This window comes from Xyrauchen texanus, chromosome 27 (genome assembly GCF_025860055.1).
Source record: "Xyrauchen texanus isolate HMW12.3.18 chromosome 27, RBS_HiC_50CHRs, whole genome shotgun sequence".
Lineage (NCBI taxonomy): Eukaryota > Metazoa > Chordata > Actinopteri > Cypriniformes > Catostomidae > Xyrauchen > Xyrauchen texanus.
The window spans coordinates 9,219,796-9,240,604 of record NC_068302.1 but is presented as its reverse complement, the minus strand read 5'-3'; the positions used below and the strand labels follow the sequence as shown (position 1 = coordinate 9,240,604).

Here is a 20,809-nt window from a genome sequence, read left to right as displayed (position 1 = left end):
ATCACCCCTGCCTGTTCCGTCTTCCAGGTCTGCGATAACCAGCTGAATGTTTCAACTCACACCTGCTATGTTCTCTTCTGTGATCCCTGCTGCTGCTTAAGTGTGAGTCCATGTGATTGTTAATAATTCAGTGTCAGCGGTGCTGCACTCTGGTCTGAGTGTGTGCAGAGCAGCACTGACACAGACTCATGCAGAGAGTGAGAGAGAGAGAGAGAGAGAGAGAGAGAGAGAGAGAGCTGCAGAAAGAGAAATCTAATTCACACTCATACACACGTGTGTCCAGGGAACACCAGTCACTGCCCACTCTATCTCTTTCCGACTGCTTCTAATTTTCTCATTCCCTCTTTGTCAGTCTTTTCTGAGCTTAACACCTTCTGTTCATCTTGTGGATTTTATGTCTCTTCTTTCCCTGCAGTTTTCTTAATAGGGAGGATAAAAACCAGCATCTCACCGCTCTCTCCAGCCATCCAACTTCCCTGACTGAGAGAACTCAAGCAGGAGAAGAGAAGGTGGAAGATGGTGGAAGCGAGGCCCAGTCGGACACTACGATGGCCAGACTGGCGACTGACAGTTTGCCTTCTGCTCTTCTGTATGTTTGGGATCGCAGTGGGCCGCAGAGCTCCCAAAACCCCACGGTGTCCAACCACATGCTCCTGCACCAAAGACAGTGCCTTCTGCGTGGACACCAAAACCATCCCTAAGAGCTTCCCACCAGGAATCATCTCCCTGTGAGTACATCAAATAATATTTGCTATGAAAGCAATAGTTCACCCATCTATGAAAATGTTGTTGTCATTTACACAACATCATGCCGTTCCAATTATGTATGACTTTATTAGTCCATCAAACACACATTCAGATGCTAGGCAAAAGGATAGCCTCGGTCATTATTCACTTATTCATTAAATAGAAAAAAGATTCAGTGAGAATCTGAGATACTGGATAACACAGCATTTATACAGTTTTATAACGTGAGGAAATAATGACAGCTTTCATTTTTGGGCGTACTCTCCATTTAACTTTATTTACTTAAAGTCATATATCATGTCTGCCTTTTACTTTTGTCATTTACTTTTTAAATTCATAGTAGAGGCTATTTGTTGTTATAAAAATGACTGTTATTGTTTCTTATACTTTCTGCACTCATTTACTTACTCATACAAAGTCTAGAGTAAATGCTTTATGGCCAGGAGACAATTGAGTCATCCATGATGTCACCTGCCAAGTGACTTATGACGGCATTGTTTTCGTATTTAAAATGCAATCCTAACGTTAATGAAAGTCTAAAAATCTTAATTGTATGATTCATATTTTTCTTTTGGTTGTGGTGAATCTGCTTGCCCCTTGAAGCATGTGTGTTATGCCTTAGTGTAAATAATGTCAATAGATAGATAGATCATTAAACATGCCATTGTATTAAGTTAGCCAGACCTAAAATATTAAAACTGAAAAAAGAACTAAATAAACCTGCACTAAAAATGTAAACAAAGCTGTTACAATGCATGCCATGCATGGAGAACTACGACGCTAAATTGAAACTAAAATAACTCTGTCCTCTGATTTGCTGTCCTATATGATGCTTTCAATATTGTGATAAACTTGGTTCAAATTTCTGCACTGATCTTCACACATCCTGTTGTCATGAGTTAGGGATCTGATGGGGGATTTCACTAACAGTAACAAATCTGTTCTGTCATGTACCATAGCCTGTCTCTTTCCACTTCAATGTGTCTTTTACTTCATACTTTTTACTACACCTTTGTTTATGAAGAGATATATTCAGCTGTGGGAAGTTATTGTTAAATAAGTGTTTCTCTATGTGGAGTGATGTAGCTCTGTGCCACAGACGGTAATGTACTAAAATGTACAAATTCCTCATGAGATTGTGTTAATGACCATTGTTTTATATTTAACCCTGTAAAGCCTAACATGTGAAAGAATTGTCTGAAAATTATATATCATTTTTATATTAAACTTCTTATATTACCATTAAAAACTATAAAAAGTAATCATAAAATATTTTTTTGCACATGTTTCTTTTATGTATCATATTTGATACATTAGACTTTAAATATAATTATCCTTCTGAGGCCCAGCAATTCATTTATGTGTAGGACATTTGTTATTTAAATTTTCTTATCCCATACATGCTACAGTGATACATCTTGGGGTATTATCAGAGGACTCACTGGGCTTCTCAGAGATACTAAATGTTTGAGAGTTTCCCATGACAACTTCCTCTCCTTGATCTATAAACATGGATTGAAATGTATCACATTTCAATTCAGCACATCAAATACGATATGAATAAAATATTCTGTTTTTAATAATACATTTTTATAATGTGTATTTTATGCACCAAACACTACATTGACATTTCAAAATGGGAAATTGCTAAACGTTTTTCGCTGGGTCTCAGGAACTTATGGTAAGATGACATCAGAATAGCTTGTAATGTAAAATAATGAGATCTTTATAATGACAGATTGGGCTGCATGTATGGGAATACACAGAAATATTAGTTCACACTTTAAATATATCTTCTAAAACGTATATGTCAGTATTTTCAAAGCTCTAATTTGTTTTTTGTTGTTTGTGGGCATGAATGGAATGGAATTAATTAAAAGATATTCCTCAAAAGCCTGTTGTATCATATTTGATACATGGATTTCAAAAGGTATTTTCAATAAAATAATATATATTTTTTTTAACCAAGTTGGTTATTTTCAGCAAACACTTCAGTAAAAAAATATCAGTAACAATATAATCATTACTGTCACTTTTACTTCATTAAAATAAGTCATTTATCCCAACATAAGAGTCACTTTTTGCACAAGTCCACCAGCAATTTAAATAGATCGACATAAACATTGAAACCACTTTTCATTCGCAAATATCCACTAGATGGTGCCATAAACATTTGAAACTTGCATACCACAGGTTGTTTGGCTCATAAGCTTGAATAGAGAATGAAATGTTAGCCATCAAATATTGTGTATCACATTTAATACACACAGCATTATAGGGTTATATACAAGCGTTTTCTTCAATAACGCAATCTGTTAGAAATCTTTGAAAAGCATAGTGGTGTTTTTCTGTCCTGACTTTTTCATTAGTGATACTTGCCACACTGGGAAAAGTGGTAACCTGCAATTGTTACCATAAGGAGCAATTTCTACCTGAACTACCCTAAAACGTTTGTTGGTGTAACCTAATGTATTTAGGTTGATTCAGCAATGTTAATTAAAGCACCTTTAAGGTTAACATTTTTCAGCACAGCTTGATAAACAATGGTGTGCTTTAACTTTTTCAAACAATTAGGTGAGTTTTGCATGGTCAATTGCCACTCATTTTCTAAAGAAAATATACAAATCTACTGTAGTTTTGTGTTTAAATGCTCACTCCAGGCAAGGTTTGAGAGACACGTGCAGTCTTCTAAAATTATTTTTTAAGAGTTTGTGACTTGGGATTTCTTGATATTATGATCTTTTAAGATAACAGTCACACCAGCTAAATTTGTGGTGATGAGAATGTAACCATACAGTTGTTAGGATTGGGAGGACCAAAAATACCAATTTAAGAAACAAACATTGAAACGTTCATTTCAGCTGTCCACTAATCTGAATATTGTAAGGGGGCTTGTCTGTGGTTGCTACGGCCCTGGATTGTGATGAACGATGACTGATTATAATGGTGGTTTCCTCTGCTCCGTCAGGACTATGGTGAACGTTGCCTTCACAGAGATCCCCGAGGGAGCCTTTTCACATATGCACCTATTGCAGTTCCTGTAAGTACTTCACCAAATAATCTTTATCTTTACTATGTATATATTTGTTGAAAGGTTTGTGTATGCCTGAGCAGTGTGTATTGTGATGTGTATCAGTGACAGAACCCCCATTTACAGACTGCCCACATGCACACAACAATGAACTGTCTGTCCTCCAGTGCATGAGAGAGAGACAGAGAGAAGTTTGTTTCCAAATGACAGCATGCCAATTCTTTATTCAGTGAATCACTCCAAAAAAAGTAAAAGAAAAAAAAAAAAAAAAAAACGATGAGAGCAAGAACCACACATTATGGCGACCTACATATACTCTGTATATGAGTTTCTGTATATGAAACACAAGTTAATGCCAGGTGTAAAGGAGGCCCACTGTTTCAGAAGAATAGCCACAAAACTTAAGACCAGTGAGTTAAAATCAGCATAGATTTAGCTTGAACATGACCATGTAAAGCTAGTAAAAGGCAGCTTTCGGCTGATACGCACAAGCAGTGAAATGCTCCCCATATACATATTACGCAGTTTGCATAGAGCACCAGCTACCTGAGGGGGTACCATCTTACCTTAAAGGGCAACAGAAACTCCAACGGCTGCCCTCCCTCACACATTATATGTTATTCATGGCCATGATAGTAGTCATGGTACAGAGACGATTGCCTTGTAGCTCGCAGCACGTCAGATATTGCCTTGCAACAACTGTGATCATCCAGACACCTGTATGACTTCTTTAACATGCCAAAAGTACTCTTGACTACACCGCACATCTTGATATAGGCCAGGTTATAATGCTCTTCACCATAATTTGTTCACTCTTTGATGAATCTTTGAGGCCATGATTGATGTACACAAATGTACATGAATGAAATTATGTGTGTTTGTGCAGAAAGTAATGACAAAAATTATTTAAATACTGAAGATGCAGAGCTCATAGCGTCATCTTAAACTAGATTGCGGGTGGTTACTGAAAAAGATGCAGGTTATAGTGGTGAAATACCATACCCAAAAGTGCCAGAAAACAGGGATGAGGACCCAAATGCAGGAGAATTTAATAACCAAAAAAAAAAAATGGAAAACAAAACTCACAATTGGGAAAACAACAAAACCAAGAAAACCAACAAGCCACAGAAAGTGACAATACCAACCAAGGCAGGACAGGAACAGACTGAACATGATTAGAGAAATCACAAAAAGATCTAACAAAAACAAAAGATAAAAAGGAACAATACTGTATATGGGGGGTGATGACAGTGAATCAAACGAGGACCAGACAAGGAAGTGTGGCCTGGAGATACGAGGAGGAGAAGAGAAGGGAGCACATGGCTGACACAAACAAACACAAAGCCAAGTTCTCAGACAAAAAAACAAATACAAACCCACCAAAACAGAAAGAAAAGGAGAAGCAGTCCAAACAGGATTGTGACAGTGCCTCTGTTGTGCAGGTAAGTGAGGACCCAAGAGCGATGTAACTGAAATATAGTTCTTTAATGAAAGTTCCTTGCAGCACAATAATGAACACAGAATCTTCTCCTTGAGAGGTAAAAGTTAACACAAACAACCCGCAGAGAGGGCGACGAATAAAGGAAGCTCCTTCAGAGCTCTTAGCGAGTGTCCCTTAGAGAGCAGCCGGGGGTTGCAGTGTTGCGCCATCAGGCTGTAGGCTTCCCTGGGGTAGACAGGGGTCGAGGCGAGACCGTGGGGACCAGACTTCTAGCAGCGTGGGGCGAACTGAACAGAACACAAATATCCAGATAATTATCAGAGAAAAGAACGTAGTGAGGCGGATGCCAACAGGACAGGACTGGACAGCAACAAGTAGACAACGGTTTGTTTCAACGTGTGAAACTCAAGTGAGACCCAGACAACGAAAGCAGCGAAAGCAGAGAAAGAAGTAGAGATCTAATCAGCGGGAAGCGGGAACAGGTGGGAAGGGAATTAACGGAGAATTAAGGGGAGATGAGGAGCAGCTGGAGGAAGAGAGAAAGGGGGATAAGTAACCTGAAAGGGCCAGCAGAGGGCGAAAGAGTAGAGGGAAAGAACAAGAACAAAACATATAATGACAGGACGAGACAAGACATGACAGTACCCCCCCCCCCCCCCAGCGAGTGCCCCCTGGCGCTCCAAAGGAGGAAACCTGGCGGTTCCGGAGGAAATCATCAATTAGCGAACGGTCCAGCACGTCCCGAGAGGGAACCCAACTTCTCTCCTCGGGACCGTATCCCTCCCAATCAACCAGAAACTGATGACCGCGACCCCGGGGACGCATGTCTAGAATCTTGCGGACCCTGTAGATGGGCGCGCCTTCAACAAGAACGGGGGGGGGAGAGGGGCGAGTGGGAGCGCGAACAGCGGGCTTGACACAAGAGACGTGGAAAACCAGGTGAACATGGCGAAGATAGTGGGGAAGAAGAAGAGAGGCATCAGGCTTGATGTTCTTAGAGCCCGGGCGGTAGGAGATCTCAAACTCGAATCGAGCAAAAAACAGAGCCCAACGAGCCTGGCGCGCATTAAGTCGTTTGGCGGAGCGAATGTACTCTAGGTTTCTATGGTCAGTCCAAACGATAAACGGAACGGTCGCCCCCTCCAACCACTGTCGCCATTCGCCTAGAGCTAGGCGGATGGCAAGCAGCTCTCGGTTACCCACATCGTAATTACGCTCAGACGGTGACAGGCGATGAGAGAAGAAAGCGCAAGGGTGGACCTTGTTGTCAGAGGGAGAGCGCTGGGAAAGAATAGCTCCTACGCCTACTTCGGATGCGTCAACCTCGACAATGAACTGTCTAGACAAATCAGGGGTGACAAGGATGGGCGCGGACGTAAAGCGGCTCTTGAGGAGGTCAAAAGCCCTCTGGGCAGAAGCGGACCATTTAAAGCACGTCTTGACGGATGTGAGGGTGGTCAGGGGAGAAACCACCTGACTGAAATTGCGGATAAAGCGTCGATAAAAATTGGCGAAGCCGAGAAACGCTGCAGCTCGACACGTGACTTAGGTGCGGGCCAGTCTATAACGGCTTGGACCTTGGCGGAATCCATCCTAATACCCTCAGCGGAAATGACAGAACCAAGAAAAACTACGGAAGGGGCATGGAAGGTGCACTTCTCTGCCTTAACGTAAAGACGGTTCTCTAATAAACGTTGAAGGACACGGCGAACATGCAAGACATGAATCTGGAGTGACGGCGAGAAAATCTAAATATCGTCGAGATAAACGAAAACAAAAATGTTCAGCATGTCTCTTAGGACGTCGTTGATCAGCACCTGAAAGACAGCTGGGGCGTTTACGAGGCCGAACGGAAGGACCCGATATTCAAAGTGCCCTAACGGGGTGTGAAACGCCATCTTCCACTCGTCCCCCTCCCTAATGCGTACTAGATGGTATGCGTTACGCAGATCCAATTTGGTAAAAAACTTGGCCCCCTGCAAGATTTCGAAAGCTGAAGACATAAGAGGGAGCGGGTAACGATTCTTGACTGTTATGTCATTCAGCCCCCGATAATCAATGCATGGGCGCAGGGAACCATCCTTCTTCTTAACAAAAAAAACCCCCGCCCCGGCGGGAGACGAGGAGGGAACAATGGTACCGGCGTCGAGCGCAGTAGATAAATAATCTTTGAGAGCCTGACGCTCGGGGGCCGACAGCGAGTACAGTCTTCCGCGGGGGGGAGTGGTTCCCGGGAGAAGCTCGATCTTACAATCATATGAACGATGCGGAGGGAGAGAAGTGGCCCGGTATCGACAGAACACCGTCCGCAGATCGTGATAATCCTCCGGGACCCCTGTTAAATCGCCAGGCTCCTCCTGAGAGAGAGAAACAGAGGAAATGGGGGGAATAGCAGACATTAAACATTTCACATGACAAGAGACATTCCAAGAAAGGATGGTATTCTTAGACAAATTAATAGAGGGATTATGTCGAACTAACCAGGGATGGCCTAAAACAATAGGAGCAAACGGTGACTGAAAAATAAAAAAGGAAATGGTCTCGCTGTGACTACCAGAGACAGTGAGGGTCAAGGGTAACGTCTCACGCTGAATCCCGGGGAGAGAACTACCGTCCAAGGCTAACAGGGCCGTGGGCTCCTCTAAAACAGAAAGGGGAATACCATGTTCTCGAGCCCAAGTCTCGTCCATAAAACAGCCCTCCGCCCCAGAGTCAATCAAAGCATTACAGGTGGCAGAAAAGCCGGTCCAGCGAAGATGGACGGGAAATGTAGAACAGGACCTTGAAGGAGAGGCCAGAGTTGTTGCGCTCACCAGTAGCTCTCCCTTCACTGGCGAGCTCTGGCTTTTACCGGGCAGGAGGTGACGAAGTGAGTAGCAGCGCCGCAGTAGAGACAGAGACGGTAGGTGATTCTTCGCTCCTTCTCCTTGGCCGAGATGCGGATGCCTCCCATGCCTTGCATGGGCTCCGAAAACACGGCGGCGGAGGAGGATGGTAGTGCACCGGAGAGGGGGACAACGGAGAGAGCGGAATCAGCCCCACGGACTCGGCGATGAAGGTCGATTCGTTTCTCGATGCGGATGGCGAGTTCTATCGCGGAATCCACTCGGGAGGGAACCTCACGAGAGAGAATCTCATCCTTGACCTCCGCGCAGAGACCCTCCAGAAAGCGGGCGAGTAACGCCGGCTTGTTCTAGTCGCAGGAGGCAGCAAGAGTCCGAAATTCAATGGAGTAATCTGTGATGGACTGCTTACCCTGACGTAACGAGGACAGGACTCGGGAGGACTCTTCACCAAAAACAGAGCGGTCAAAAACCCGTATCATCTCCTCCTTAAAGTCCTGATATCGGTTAATACAATCAGCCTCCGCCTCCCAGATGGTCGTACCCCATTCATGAGCCCGTCCAGAGAGGAGGGATAAAACGTGTGCGACACAAGCCCTGCTCAGGGAGTAAGTGGTGGGCTGGAGAGAGAAAACAACCTTGCAAACGCGCGGCACTCCGTGGGCTCACCAGCATAGCAAGGCGGGTTGTTGATCCTGGGTTCAGGAGGCACGGGAGCCCTGGGGGCAGCCGGAGGATCGAGGCGAAGAGCATGAATCTGTCCGGTGAGATCGGAGACTTGAGCAGCCAGGGCCTCGATGGCATGTCGCGCAGCAGATAACACCCCCTCGTGTCTGCCTAACATTGCCCCCTGGAGTCTACTGTTGTGCAGGTAAGTGAGGACCCAAGAGCGATGTAACTGAAATATAGTTCTTTAATGAAAGTTCTTTGCAGCACAATAATGAACACAGAATCTTCTCCTTGAGAGGTAAAAGTTAACACAAACAACACGCAGAGAGGGCGACGAATAAAGGAAGCTCCTTCAGAGCTCTTAGCGAGTGTCTTAGGCAGCAGCCGGGGGTTGCAGTGTTGCGACGTCAGGGTGTAGGCTTCCCTGGGGTAGACAGGGGTCGAGGCGAGACCGTGGGGACCAGACTTCTAGCAGCGCGGGGCGAACTGAACAGAACACAAATATCCAGATAATTATCAGAGAAAAGAACGTAGTGAGGCGGATGCCAACAGGACAGGACTGGACAGCGACAAGTAGACAATGGTTTGTTTCAACGTGTGAAACTCAAGTGAGACCCAGACAACGAAAGCAGCGAAAGCAGAGAAAGAAGTAGAGATCTAATCAGCGGGAACAGGTGGGAAGGGAATTAACGGAGAATTAAGGGGAGATGAGGAGCAGCTGGAGGAAGAGAGAAAGGGGGAGAAGTAACCTGAAAGGGCCAGCAGAGGGTGAAAGAGTAGAGGGAAAGAACAAGAACAAAACATATAATGACAGGACGAGACAAGACATGACAGCCTCTCCCTTGATGGACTCCACTTGGTGTCAAAACCAGACCAGATCTTCAAAGGGGAAGCTGACGGGACAGAGCAAGGTGGTGCAGGGGGGACTGACCAAGGGAGGGAGGGTGGGGGAACCAGGGGGACAGCACCAATAAAGCAGGAGACCATGAGGGAACAGGCAGAAGAACAGGAGACTAGGGTTAACCGGGAAACTAGGATAGAACTGGCGACCAAAATGGAGCTGGCGAAGGAACTGGGAGCCAATGTGGGCCAGGACACCAAGGCGGAGCTGGTGAAGAGCACAGAATCCAGGATGGCCCAGGAGGCCATGGTGGAGCTGGTGGAACAGACCAGGGGAGGGTTGGAGGGAAAACTCCAGAGGACTGCTTAAGAGAAGGGGTGGGGTCCAGCAGCAGGGAAGCTGGCTCCAGGACAGGATGAAGACTCAGCAGCGGCCGCAAGGGAGAGGTCAGTAGCGGTGGTGTCGCTGTGGTGTGTTCAGGAGTGGTGGCCGTAGAGAGGCCAGGAACAGTGCCGGTCGCAAAGAACTCCCCCTTTCACCAGCAGCTACTGAGTCTGACCCTTTAACAGCTGCCGACCGATTCGGACCAGTCCTCTGTGGTGGCCAGCACTGATCCTGCCCAGTCCCCTTCGGCCACCAACCCAGTCCAGTCCCCTTTGGCCACCAACCCTGTCCAGTTTGCTTCAGCCATTGCAGACCCTGTCCAGTCCTCTGTGGCCGCTGGTGATCCCGTCCAATACCCTTTTGCCAAAGGCCAAAACAGACCCTGTCCTTTCAAGCACTCCAGTGGCCAACAAGTCACTTCCCCTGTGGCCGGCGACCCAGTCATCTCCTCAGTGGCTGCTAGTGAAAGGGTGAGTTGTTGATGGCCAACTGGGGAGCTGCAATGGACTCACACCCCTCCTTGAGAGCTGCAGTGGGCTCAGACCCCTCCTGAGGAGCTCAATCGGGCTCGGACGCCTCCTGGTACCTCCTGGCAAACAGCGGCGAGGACTGGCAACTTCTGGCAAAATGCAGTGAAGACAGGCACCTCCAGGCGAACTGTGGTGAGAACGGGCACATCCTAGTGAACAGTGGCAAGGACAGAGGCCGGCAGCTGGGCCCAGAGTTGACCAACAGGAGCCTGAAGGGCCCACCTAACTTAAATCATTGTACCATGGCCCTGGCTACAGGTGGAGTTACTCTGCTAGGACTACTGTTTGAACCTGAACTGACTTTTTCCATCTACTAAAAATCACAGTGGGACCAGTTGTTTAAAAGCCATTGTATAAATGGCTCAGAAAAGAGAAGTTAATTTAAAAAAAAATTAGGTTTGTTTAATTGATTCAATGGCATTCAAAAAAAATTGGGTGTGATTTTAATATCCAAATTACTTTTGGAGCCACTGTTTGTGCAGCTCTGAGGTACTAATCATTCCCTTCACTGACATTGGGTTTAAAACGTAAGATACATTTTTTGACATACCTCAATGAAACTTTTGATTAAAGTTAAACCATCTCTAATCTCTCACTCTGTCTTTGTCTCTCTTTCCTTTTGGCACAGGCTGTTGAACTCAAACACATTCTCTCTGATATCTGATAATGCATTTGCTGGTCTTGGACACCTGCAGTACCTGTAAGTCTGTTTTCTTGTTGCTCTAAAATAGATGGATACATGCAAAAATGTCCACATATACACCATTCGTGGGACCAAATATCAAAACTTCTATTGTTTCCCTTTAATAATTTTTTTTAATATTTATTGAGAATTGATATTCTTTATATACTTCATATACTGTACTTTGCTTTTTTCGATTGCTGGGTACTAGCACAAGCAATGCTGAATCAACAAATGAGGATGTGCCAAATTAAAATGCTTTGAATAAATGCTTTGGTCAGTGTGACTGGGTGTGTGTGTGCCTGTATCTCTCATGTTTATGCAGGCTGTGCTGTTTCCTTTGAATCCCTCTTAAGATTCAGTTAGCGTTGTCTTCCAGATGAAAGCACAGCCAATGCAATGACTACAGAAAAAGAGTGAATGTGATAAAAGAGAGCAAAGGGGAAGGACATGCAATTGCAGAAAGCTTTTAGCATTAATGAAAACACCCACCACAGCAGTGTCATAAAGCTAAAAGCTTTAACAAGACAAATGCAGCAGGGTTTGCAGAGGCAGGCGGGCATTAATTGCCTTCCTCAATGCTGAGACGCATGAATCCATCAGGGAGCGAGCGAGCGGGCGGACAGCATGCCACCCCATCCTTACTGTTTATTTCAATAGAAAGAGAGGGCAAGAAGATGCCACTTGATCAATACCCTGTCCTAATATTTTATCTCGCTCCACTCGTAAATCTTTTAATGACTTTGCTTGGCTGTATTATCTAGAAGTATTTCATTATGTGACTGTCTGACAAATGGGTTGTTGGTTGAACTTGTTTGCAAGCCTTAAATTATTCATTTAATTCCCACATTTATATTCATTATTTTTTTTGTCTGGCCCTTCTTTTTACAGATTCATTGAGAACAATGACATCCAAACCTTGTCTAAACATACATTCAGAGGACTAAAATCTCTGACTCATCTGTACGTATTGACTCTCCCATCTGGCTTACACTAATAATGTAACACTGGAAAAAGTGCCCAAGTCAGTGTGTAATTTATACAATCTAACTTTTCAATAAGATTCTATACATTATCAGTAGTTGATGCATTAGGCATCATGAACAAAAACATTTATTAATCTTGGTTATTGTTAATTTATAAATATACTATTGATCATAGTTCATTCATGTTAAAAATACATTAATAAACTAATGTTAACATATACTACTTTAAATATTAAAACTGTTTTAGTATATGTAAAAATGAGTATTAGCAAAAATCGATTAATGCAGTTTAAAAAATGGATAGCTCCAACCCTGAACTGTGATTGGGTTATACTGCATTTTTCTTTTGTTCTAAATAATAACTATCATTTAGAGTAGATGTCAATCAATATAGGGTTTTTAGTCACAACAAAAATGATTTAACTTTTACATTGGTAACATAATAACCTGCAGTTGTTTCCTTAGAAGAATAGTTCACCCAAAAATTAAAATTCTCTCATAATTTACTCACTCTCGTGCCATCCCAGATGTGTATGACTTCTTTTCTTCTGCTGAACACAAACAATGTTTTTTAGAAGAATATCTCAGCTCTGTAGATCCATACAACGCAAGTGAATGGTGACGAGAATGTTGAAGGTCCAAAAAGCATATAAAAGCAGCATAAAAGACTCCATTGGTTAAATCCATATCTCCAGAGGCAGGTGTGGGTGAGAAACAATTCAATATGTTAACGTAGTTCAATGGAAAGGAGGAGGCAAGAACCGGCTTGGCAATATAAATAATATTTTAATTATAAACTGAAACAAAAGACAACAACACACACATGACGGACATGTCCGTAAACGATCTCTCTCTCCTGCACCACCATCTGCCATCTGCCTTTATCCCTCTCGGAGGCTTAATTAGCCTGTTAAGGGACCGGGTTTGTATAATCACGACCTGGCCCCGCCCTCCGCCCTGTCACATTCCTCCTTCGTTCTCTCAGGCAGGGGAGCCCCAGCATTCAAATTTCGGTACCCATTCACTTGCATTGTAAGGACTTACAGAGTGGAGATCTTCTTCTTAAAATCTTTGTTTGTGTTCAGTAGAGGAAAGAAAGTCAAACACACCTGAGATGACATGAGGTTGAGTAAATGATGAGAGAATTTTCATTTTTGGGTGAACTGTCCCTTTAATTAGCTATTTCTACTTGATCCTACTCTTAAAAATAGTTTATACTGGTTGATTCAGTGATGTTAAAATTATTTTTTTTACTTGAATCAACCCAGTTAGTTGAAATGTTCCTGTGTGAATCACATTATATAGTTAACATTAAGTCCATCACAATAAATAGATGATGATATGCCTCTCTGATTTTCTTATCTCTCCCTGTGTCAGCTCTCTATCCAACAACAATCTACAGGTTCTTCCCAGAGATCTCTTCAAACATCTAGACATCATCACAGACCTGTATGTACTCTTTCGTTCTTTCAACAGGGGAACGTTTTGTATATCTTTTCATGGTATTTCTCTCTTCACTCTTTCCAGAGATCTGCGAGGGAACTCGTTCCGTTGTGACTGTAAGATCAAGTGGTTGGTTGACTGGATGGAGAAGATCAACACCTCAGTTCCAGCCATATACTGCGCCAGTCCTTTTGAGTTCCAGGGCCGACGCATCAGTGACCTCACCCCGAGCGACTTCAACTGCATCAGTGCAGGTAAGCTCACTTAGTCGATCTAGTGCATAATATTTAAGATTAGTTGAATCTAAATGCTATCTGAAACTCATGAAATTTCATATTTGGCAAGTTTACATTTTCAAGGAGTTTCAACTGTGTCCTGCGGTGCAGCATGCTATATTTTATTTAAAACTATTTTAAACAAGATTATTCAAAATGTTTAAATAGATATATACAGTGACAAGACTTGAATTACCTGCATTTATGTAAAAATTTGTCTTAAAATCTGGTTTGATCTTCATCTAAGTTACAAAAATGAACAAACACAAACTGTTTTAACTAATAACACACAAATTATTGTATTGTTCTTGTACATATTGAATACATCATTCAAACATTCACAGTGTAGGTTGCAAAAAATATGTGAACCACTTGGCCAGTGGAGTCAACAAATGCTAAGTAGAGTCAGGAGTTGACAAACCTGGCATCCAATTAATGACACTAGATTGGAGGTGTGGGTTAGAGCTACTTTGACTTATAAAAAGCACTCAATTTTGAATTTGCTATTCACAAGAAGCATCTCCTGAATTGGACCATGCCTTGCAAAAAAAGAGATCTCAGAAGATCTTCGATCAAGTATTGTTGCTTTTCCCAGAGTTAATGTCAGCGTGGCTGTGCGCCAGCTGAAGACCAGTAGAAGTTGGGTGATGCAGCAGGACAATGACCCTTAACATTTAAGTAAATCCACTACAGAATGGCTTCAAAAAATTAAGAAAATCCACCTTTTGGAGTGGCCCAGTCAGAGCCCAGACCTTAACCCAACAGAGATGCTCTGAAGCAACCTCAAGAGAGCCGTTCACACCACAAACCCTGAGAATATGACTGAGCTGAAGCAGTTCTGTGAGGAAGAATGGTCCAAAATTCCTTGTGAATGTTGTGCAGGTTTAATCCGCAATTAGCGGAAACGCTTGGTTGAGGTTATTGGTGGAAAAGGAGGATAGACGAGTAATTAAATCCAATGGTACGCTTACTTTTTCCAAAGCACTGTGAATATTTAACGGGATGTGTTAAAAAACACGAAAGATTATAATTGTTTGTGTGTTGTTAGCTTAACATTGTGTTTTTTCTATTCTTGTGACTTTGATGAAGATGAGATCACATTTGTTGACCAATTAATGCAGAAAACCAGCTACTTGCAAAGGGTTCACATACTTTTCATCGCCACTGTATATATCTTAAATCTTGTGGAATTTTTGTTAGTTTAAAAATAAAATTTTCTCAAGGCTTGCCCATTTCAAATATTGATGGCAACATTTTGATTAATGTCTTTGCATTATTTAACAAAATATCTAAGCAGCTTGCCTTACTGTATATACTGTATATAGCATAAACATTTTTTAGTAAAAGAAAAAACACTATGCTACAACACCTGTTACCTTGAGGGGAACTGACTTCATGCATCCACTAAAAATCTTTAGATCAGTTTGCTGAAAGCAATTGAAAATAAAAAAAAGTACATAAAAGTGAGTCAATTCTAAACAAAAGGCCTAGCATCGTTTGTTTACACATACCACTTGGTGTAATATTATGTTACAAAGTGCAATGAAATTCAAACCTTTTAAGTTTGGTTTAAATGTTTTTAAAAGTATCAATATTCTTTTTGGACTGTACATTGTTACCTAAAATCATGATGTTGAATAAAAAAAGTGAATGGACATGTTATGTATTAACTACTTATTTGCAGAGCTTTTCACATTGTTCGCAGGAATAATACTCTTCCTCAAATCATTGCATTTACTCTGATATGAAACCTTTTATTAATCCAGATTTTGCAGTATTTGAGACATACTCCTTCCAGTCTCTGTCTGTGGAGTCATACGAGTATAAAGATGACCAGTATGTGGTTTTTGCTCAGCCCAACACTGGAGTCTGCGCCGTGTTTATTTGGGATCATGTGAACATGCTTTTCAAGACGCATTACAACATCACATGTAAGTCAAGAACTACAGCTGTAATTCGATTTTTTATTAGATAAAAAACAATATAACAAAGACGGTGGGCTTTAATCAAATTAAATACATGCTCATTAATTAATTAAATTAATAAAGATAACATATAATGATATTTATAGTACATAGGCTATATTATTCACATTTAAATATATTGCATTAATGTGGTAGATGAGTAAATTATTGATTCGATACCACAAAAAGTGGCTTTAGAAGTCAATATATTGTTTGTTTTTATCCCGATATTATTGAGCATGAGTCTACTTTTGACAGCGATCCATTTTATAATTGAGATAAATAATTGTTTTTAAAGACCAACACTTTTGGAACATCTCACTGGTATTCAGCCTCATAAACACTGCGTTTTTAAGATGCTCTGTTAAATTTAAAGTAGACACTTTGTGTCTCAAGGACTTCGCTTTCTTGAAGCGCGCTGACCCCCAGCTGCCCCCTGCCTACATGGCTCATAAAACTAGAAGCTACATGTACTTCAGGGTTGAATTGCTGCAATGGAAAATAATTAATTTATTATGGAATTTACTATTTAATTATTAATTGTGTAAATTATTTAACATGCAATTTTTTATATATATTAATCACACTAAATGTACACGTTAAATCGACAGTCCTAAACATAATGTTTGGTGGTGATGGTGTTTGGTGCCAGTGAAATGGAAGTGATTGCACATTTCCATGTCTTACTGGCTGTAATAAACTATAAGCTATGAGGGAATTGACATACCTTATTTTACAGTTATAGCTATACAGTGAATTAAAAGTAAAAGTGTCCCTATGCCCTACTTACTGCAAAGAGCCTTGAAGAGCACTCTAAAGGGAGCATGGCATTAGTGTCATGTGCCATAAGCTAACGGTGAACGTCAAACGAACCCTTCCATTAAACTGGTGGTGAAGGATTAATGTGAACATTATGGGACAATGTTCACAAAACCTAAATCTACACCTCTCCTTTAATGTATGCCTGCATTAAACAGAGTAGTATAGGCCTTTAACCAAAACATTAAAAGTCATTTAAAAAATGTACAAAAATAGATTACCACCACTAAAGAAAAACACATCTGTGTACATAAACTTTTGACTCAAGACCTTTAAGTTAAACCTCCTATGGTATTTGGTCATTTTTTACCTAAATACATTTCCCTCATTTAATAAAAATGGTTTCAGTACAAGACTTGGTGACTTTTCCTCCATTTGCAATCTACACATAATTTTTTTTTTAAATAAAATTGGGCTTGCCTCGATAAGTCTAAGTGGTCGTAAAAAAGTTACATCTTTGGTATTCGTGGTCAAAACTGACCATTGAACGTAAATGGGAAAGAACAAAAAACAGAGCACTTTTTTATCTTTCAAATACAATCAATAAATCAGTTACAATACAGAAAAAACAGACAAAAATTACAGGGTGAGACTCTAAAACATCCTCAATGCGAAACATACACGCAAACACACTCACTCACACACACACACACACACACACACACACACACACACACACACACGCACTTACACACGCACACACACACACACATACATAAACAAATGAACTGTTGAGACTATAACACAGAGATTTTTTACATTTGTCAAAAAAGAAATCAGCTGCTATGCTTAACACACACACTCAGAAATGAATGGTTGAGACGATAACACACTCATCATGCAGAACACACACACGCACACACACACACACACACACACATAAAAACACACAGAGAGCGAACCAGGTCATCAATAAGTGAAGGTCTACACCCATCTTTTGGTATTTTTGGCATTAAAATTAATCTGTTGTTTTCCAGCTAATGATAGCAATCTGACACACTTGACATTATTATGCATTTACTTTGAGTTATTACATTTTTATGTTTGAAATATTGGTAGAAAAATGCTTATTATGTGTCCTCTCTTTGTAACACCATGGTTAGGTTTGATTGCAAGCAGAATGACTTCAAAACTCTCAAACACTTCAAATAAATTCAAAAATGCTAAACTTTGACAAATACTCGTTTGATAATGTCTAAATATATATCCAAATGCATATCTTGTGATAAAATGTAAAATAAGGTTACAACAAGCCATCAGACTACACAGCAGGTGGCCACAACCATCTACTGGCTGTTACTGGCATGATATGGTTTTCAAGACATGTTATTTATATTTTGTTCACCAGATGGCAGAAATTTGCCTACAATTTATGTCACATTCTCATAATTTCTTCATGTTTCAACTTATAGTAGTGTAGGATCTGAATAAAAAATATATATAAATTCAAAACATTTTCATTTATATATGCAAAGTAATGGTACAATTTAGAAATTGTACATTTCTTTTGGAAATTGTATATGTATGTAAATAACATCAAAATAGCATAAAATTCCAAAAGAAATGCACAATTTTATTGTTCTTATTTCTAGGAAGAAGAAACGGTATCATTATCATCGTAAAAAAGGGGGTTACACATCTGACCCTTCCGGTCAAAAATGACCGCGAATACCAAAGAGAGTTGCCATTTTACATGCCATATGAGGGTTAATGAGATATATAACCCCTGTGACAACTTACCAGTTCTCCCCTACTACTCAAAATGATTGTAATTACCACTCAAGATGTCTTGAAATTAATTTGAGTTATCTGCATTTTAGCTCGTTCTGCTGTCTATTGTAAATCTGTGGTTATCAACAACACTCTTTACATGGTTGTGGCCCAACTCTTTGGAGGATCCCATATCTACAAGTATGTCCATTTACATTTTTGTCTATATTATAGACTCTAATGTGGACACTCATATATTGTGTGAATATATTTAATGTTTATCATCAAATAGTAGCACTAGAGAAATTTCATTTTTTATTATTAGTAATTGATTCTAATACCTCATGATTTATAAATGAGTACTTTTCATGTCAATATTATTATGACAACTGATAATGTTGTTGTTGTCAGATGGGAGGAGGGCCCATTGCGATTCGTCAAAATCCAGGACATTGACACCACCCGTGTCCGCAAACCCAACTTCATTGAGACTTTCCAGATCGAAGGAGAATGGTATTTCGCTGTAGTTGACAGCTCCAAAGCTGGTTCAACCAGCTTGTATCGATGGAACAATAACGGCTTCTACTCACACCAGTCTCTCCATCCCTGGCACCGAGACACTCATATTGACTTCTTAGAGGTAGACGGCAAACCTCGCCTCATACTCTCTAGCTCCTCACAGCCCCCGGTTGTGTATCAGTGGAACCGCAGCCAACTGCAATTTGTCTACCATTCCCAGATCACTGATTCAGGTGACGTGCAGATGGTGAAGCACTTCTGGGTAAAAAAAGTGCTATATCTCTGCCTCACACGCTTTATAGGAGACTCAAAGATCCTGCGCTGGGACATCCAACGGTTTGTAGAGATTCAAACCCTGCCGTCACGTGGTTCTATGGCTGTGTATCCATTCAGTGTTGGAGTGAGGCAGTACATTCTGCTGGGGAGCGATTATTCGTTCTCTCGGATTTATCTGTGGGATGACCTCACTCAGAGGTTCCAGCCTTTCCAGGAACTGAACATGCTAGCACCTCGAGGCTTTAGCCTGGTCTCTGTCGACAACAAGGATATTCTATTAGCAGCAAGTTTTAAAGGAAAAACTATGGCATACCAGCATCTAGTTGTGGACCTCAGTGCTAAGTAGGCTGCTGGAGACGTTAAACTGGGGTCCAACGGGCCGTTCAGACCGAACATGTTTTTGTGTTAAAAAGGCTAGACGCAGCGACACGCATAAAATAGAACACAGGCTTCTGAAGACACGCTTTTAAAAGTTTACGTTTTTACTTGACACAGCACTCCTGCGTGATGCTCTTAAAAAACAGCAGGATTGGACAGACTGGTCAAAGACATCTGTCTAATGCATATTTACATAAAACAAGACAGTTGAAAAGGTTCAGATGGAGACAAAAACGCCTCCGGTGTGAGCGGCTTATAAAGGAATATTGCAGGTTCAAAACAAGTTAAGCTCAATCGACAGCATTTTACGCATCATTTTGAAAAATCGACTCATTTGTCTTTAAAAACAAACAAAAACAGTGATGCACTTACAATGGAAGTGAATGGGGCCAAAATGTAGCCACAAGAAGTAAACAATATTTGTGTTAACATGATTTAAGTGCAATTAAATCACTTACTAACCTTTTCTGTGTCAAGTTGCATAAAATGTTAACATAATGCTGTAAACCCGAAAACCATAAAACAAATGTTGAAACAAATATACTAAAATAATACACATGTTTTAACAGAATAATTAATAATTAAATGATAAGCTTCACATTTTTGCCTTTAAATCCTCCAAAAATTCCCACCATTCACTTGCATTGTAAGTGCCTCACTGTAACCACAAATGCTGTCGAATGAGCTCAACATGCATGAACCCAAAATGTTCCTTTTAGGCTGTAAATGTATAAATGCCAAGGATTGCAAAGGTCCTACATTTCTGCTTGCATACATTAATTAATTCTGTCATCACTAATTATCCTTACTGACACATTAGTTCACATTAGAGCCATTACTTACTGTAACAGTGACCAAATCCATCATTCACACATTGGACCTCCAAAGGTAAACATTTACCATGTGTATTGCAATGTCTTACTCCAACAGATTGTACATTGTTTAGCTCTTTAATATAAAAAAGTGAAATTCTATTTTTTGACAGATGCTACACCATGATTCATGTATAAGCATAAAGTGAAAACATCAGCTCATACTTGTAGAATAGTATGTGTTTTCAACAAAAGCAGCATGTACATTTCCTTTCACCAGTTGAGCTAGACTGTTAAAGAAAGGCTTAATCTATGCACTGATGATTTTCTGAAAACGTTGGATCATTGTAGTTGGAAAACAATACTCTGAATTACAAATTGGTACCTATTTATAAACACTCTGCTGTCATCAGCATGTTATGCAATAAATAACGATGGTAACCGTGGAAATAAAGTTGA

The 20,809-nt window shown here is 41.0% G+C and overlaps 1 protein-coding gene across 1 annotated transcript; it reads left to right on the top strand.

Annotated features, from left to right (window-relative positions):
• Nucleotides 1–278: 278 nt before the first annotated feature.
• On the top strand, nucleotides 279–20,807 carry lgi3 (leucine-rich repeat LGI family, member 3). Its single transcript, XM_052094938.1, has 9 exons — nucleotides 279–728; nucleotides 3,716–3,787; nucleotides 11,115–11,186; nucleotides 12,060–12,131; nucleotides 13,532–13,603; nucleotides 13,682–13,851; nucleotides 15,639–15,803; nucleotides 18,476–18,566; nucleotides 18,777–20,807. Exons 1-9 carry the CDS (start codon nucleotides 517–519, stop codon nucleotides 19,504–19,506), a joined length of 1,656 nt encoding a protein of 551 aa, XP_051950898.1. The 5' UTR covers nucleotides 279–516; the 3' UTR covers nucleotides 19,507–20,807.
• The last annotated feature ends 2 nt before the right edge of the window (nucleotides 20,808–20,809 follow it).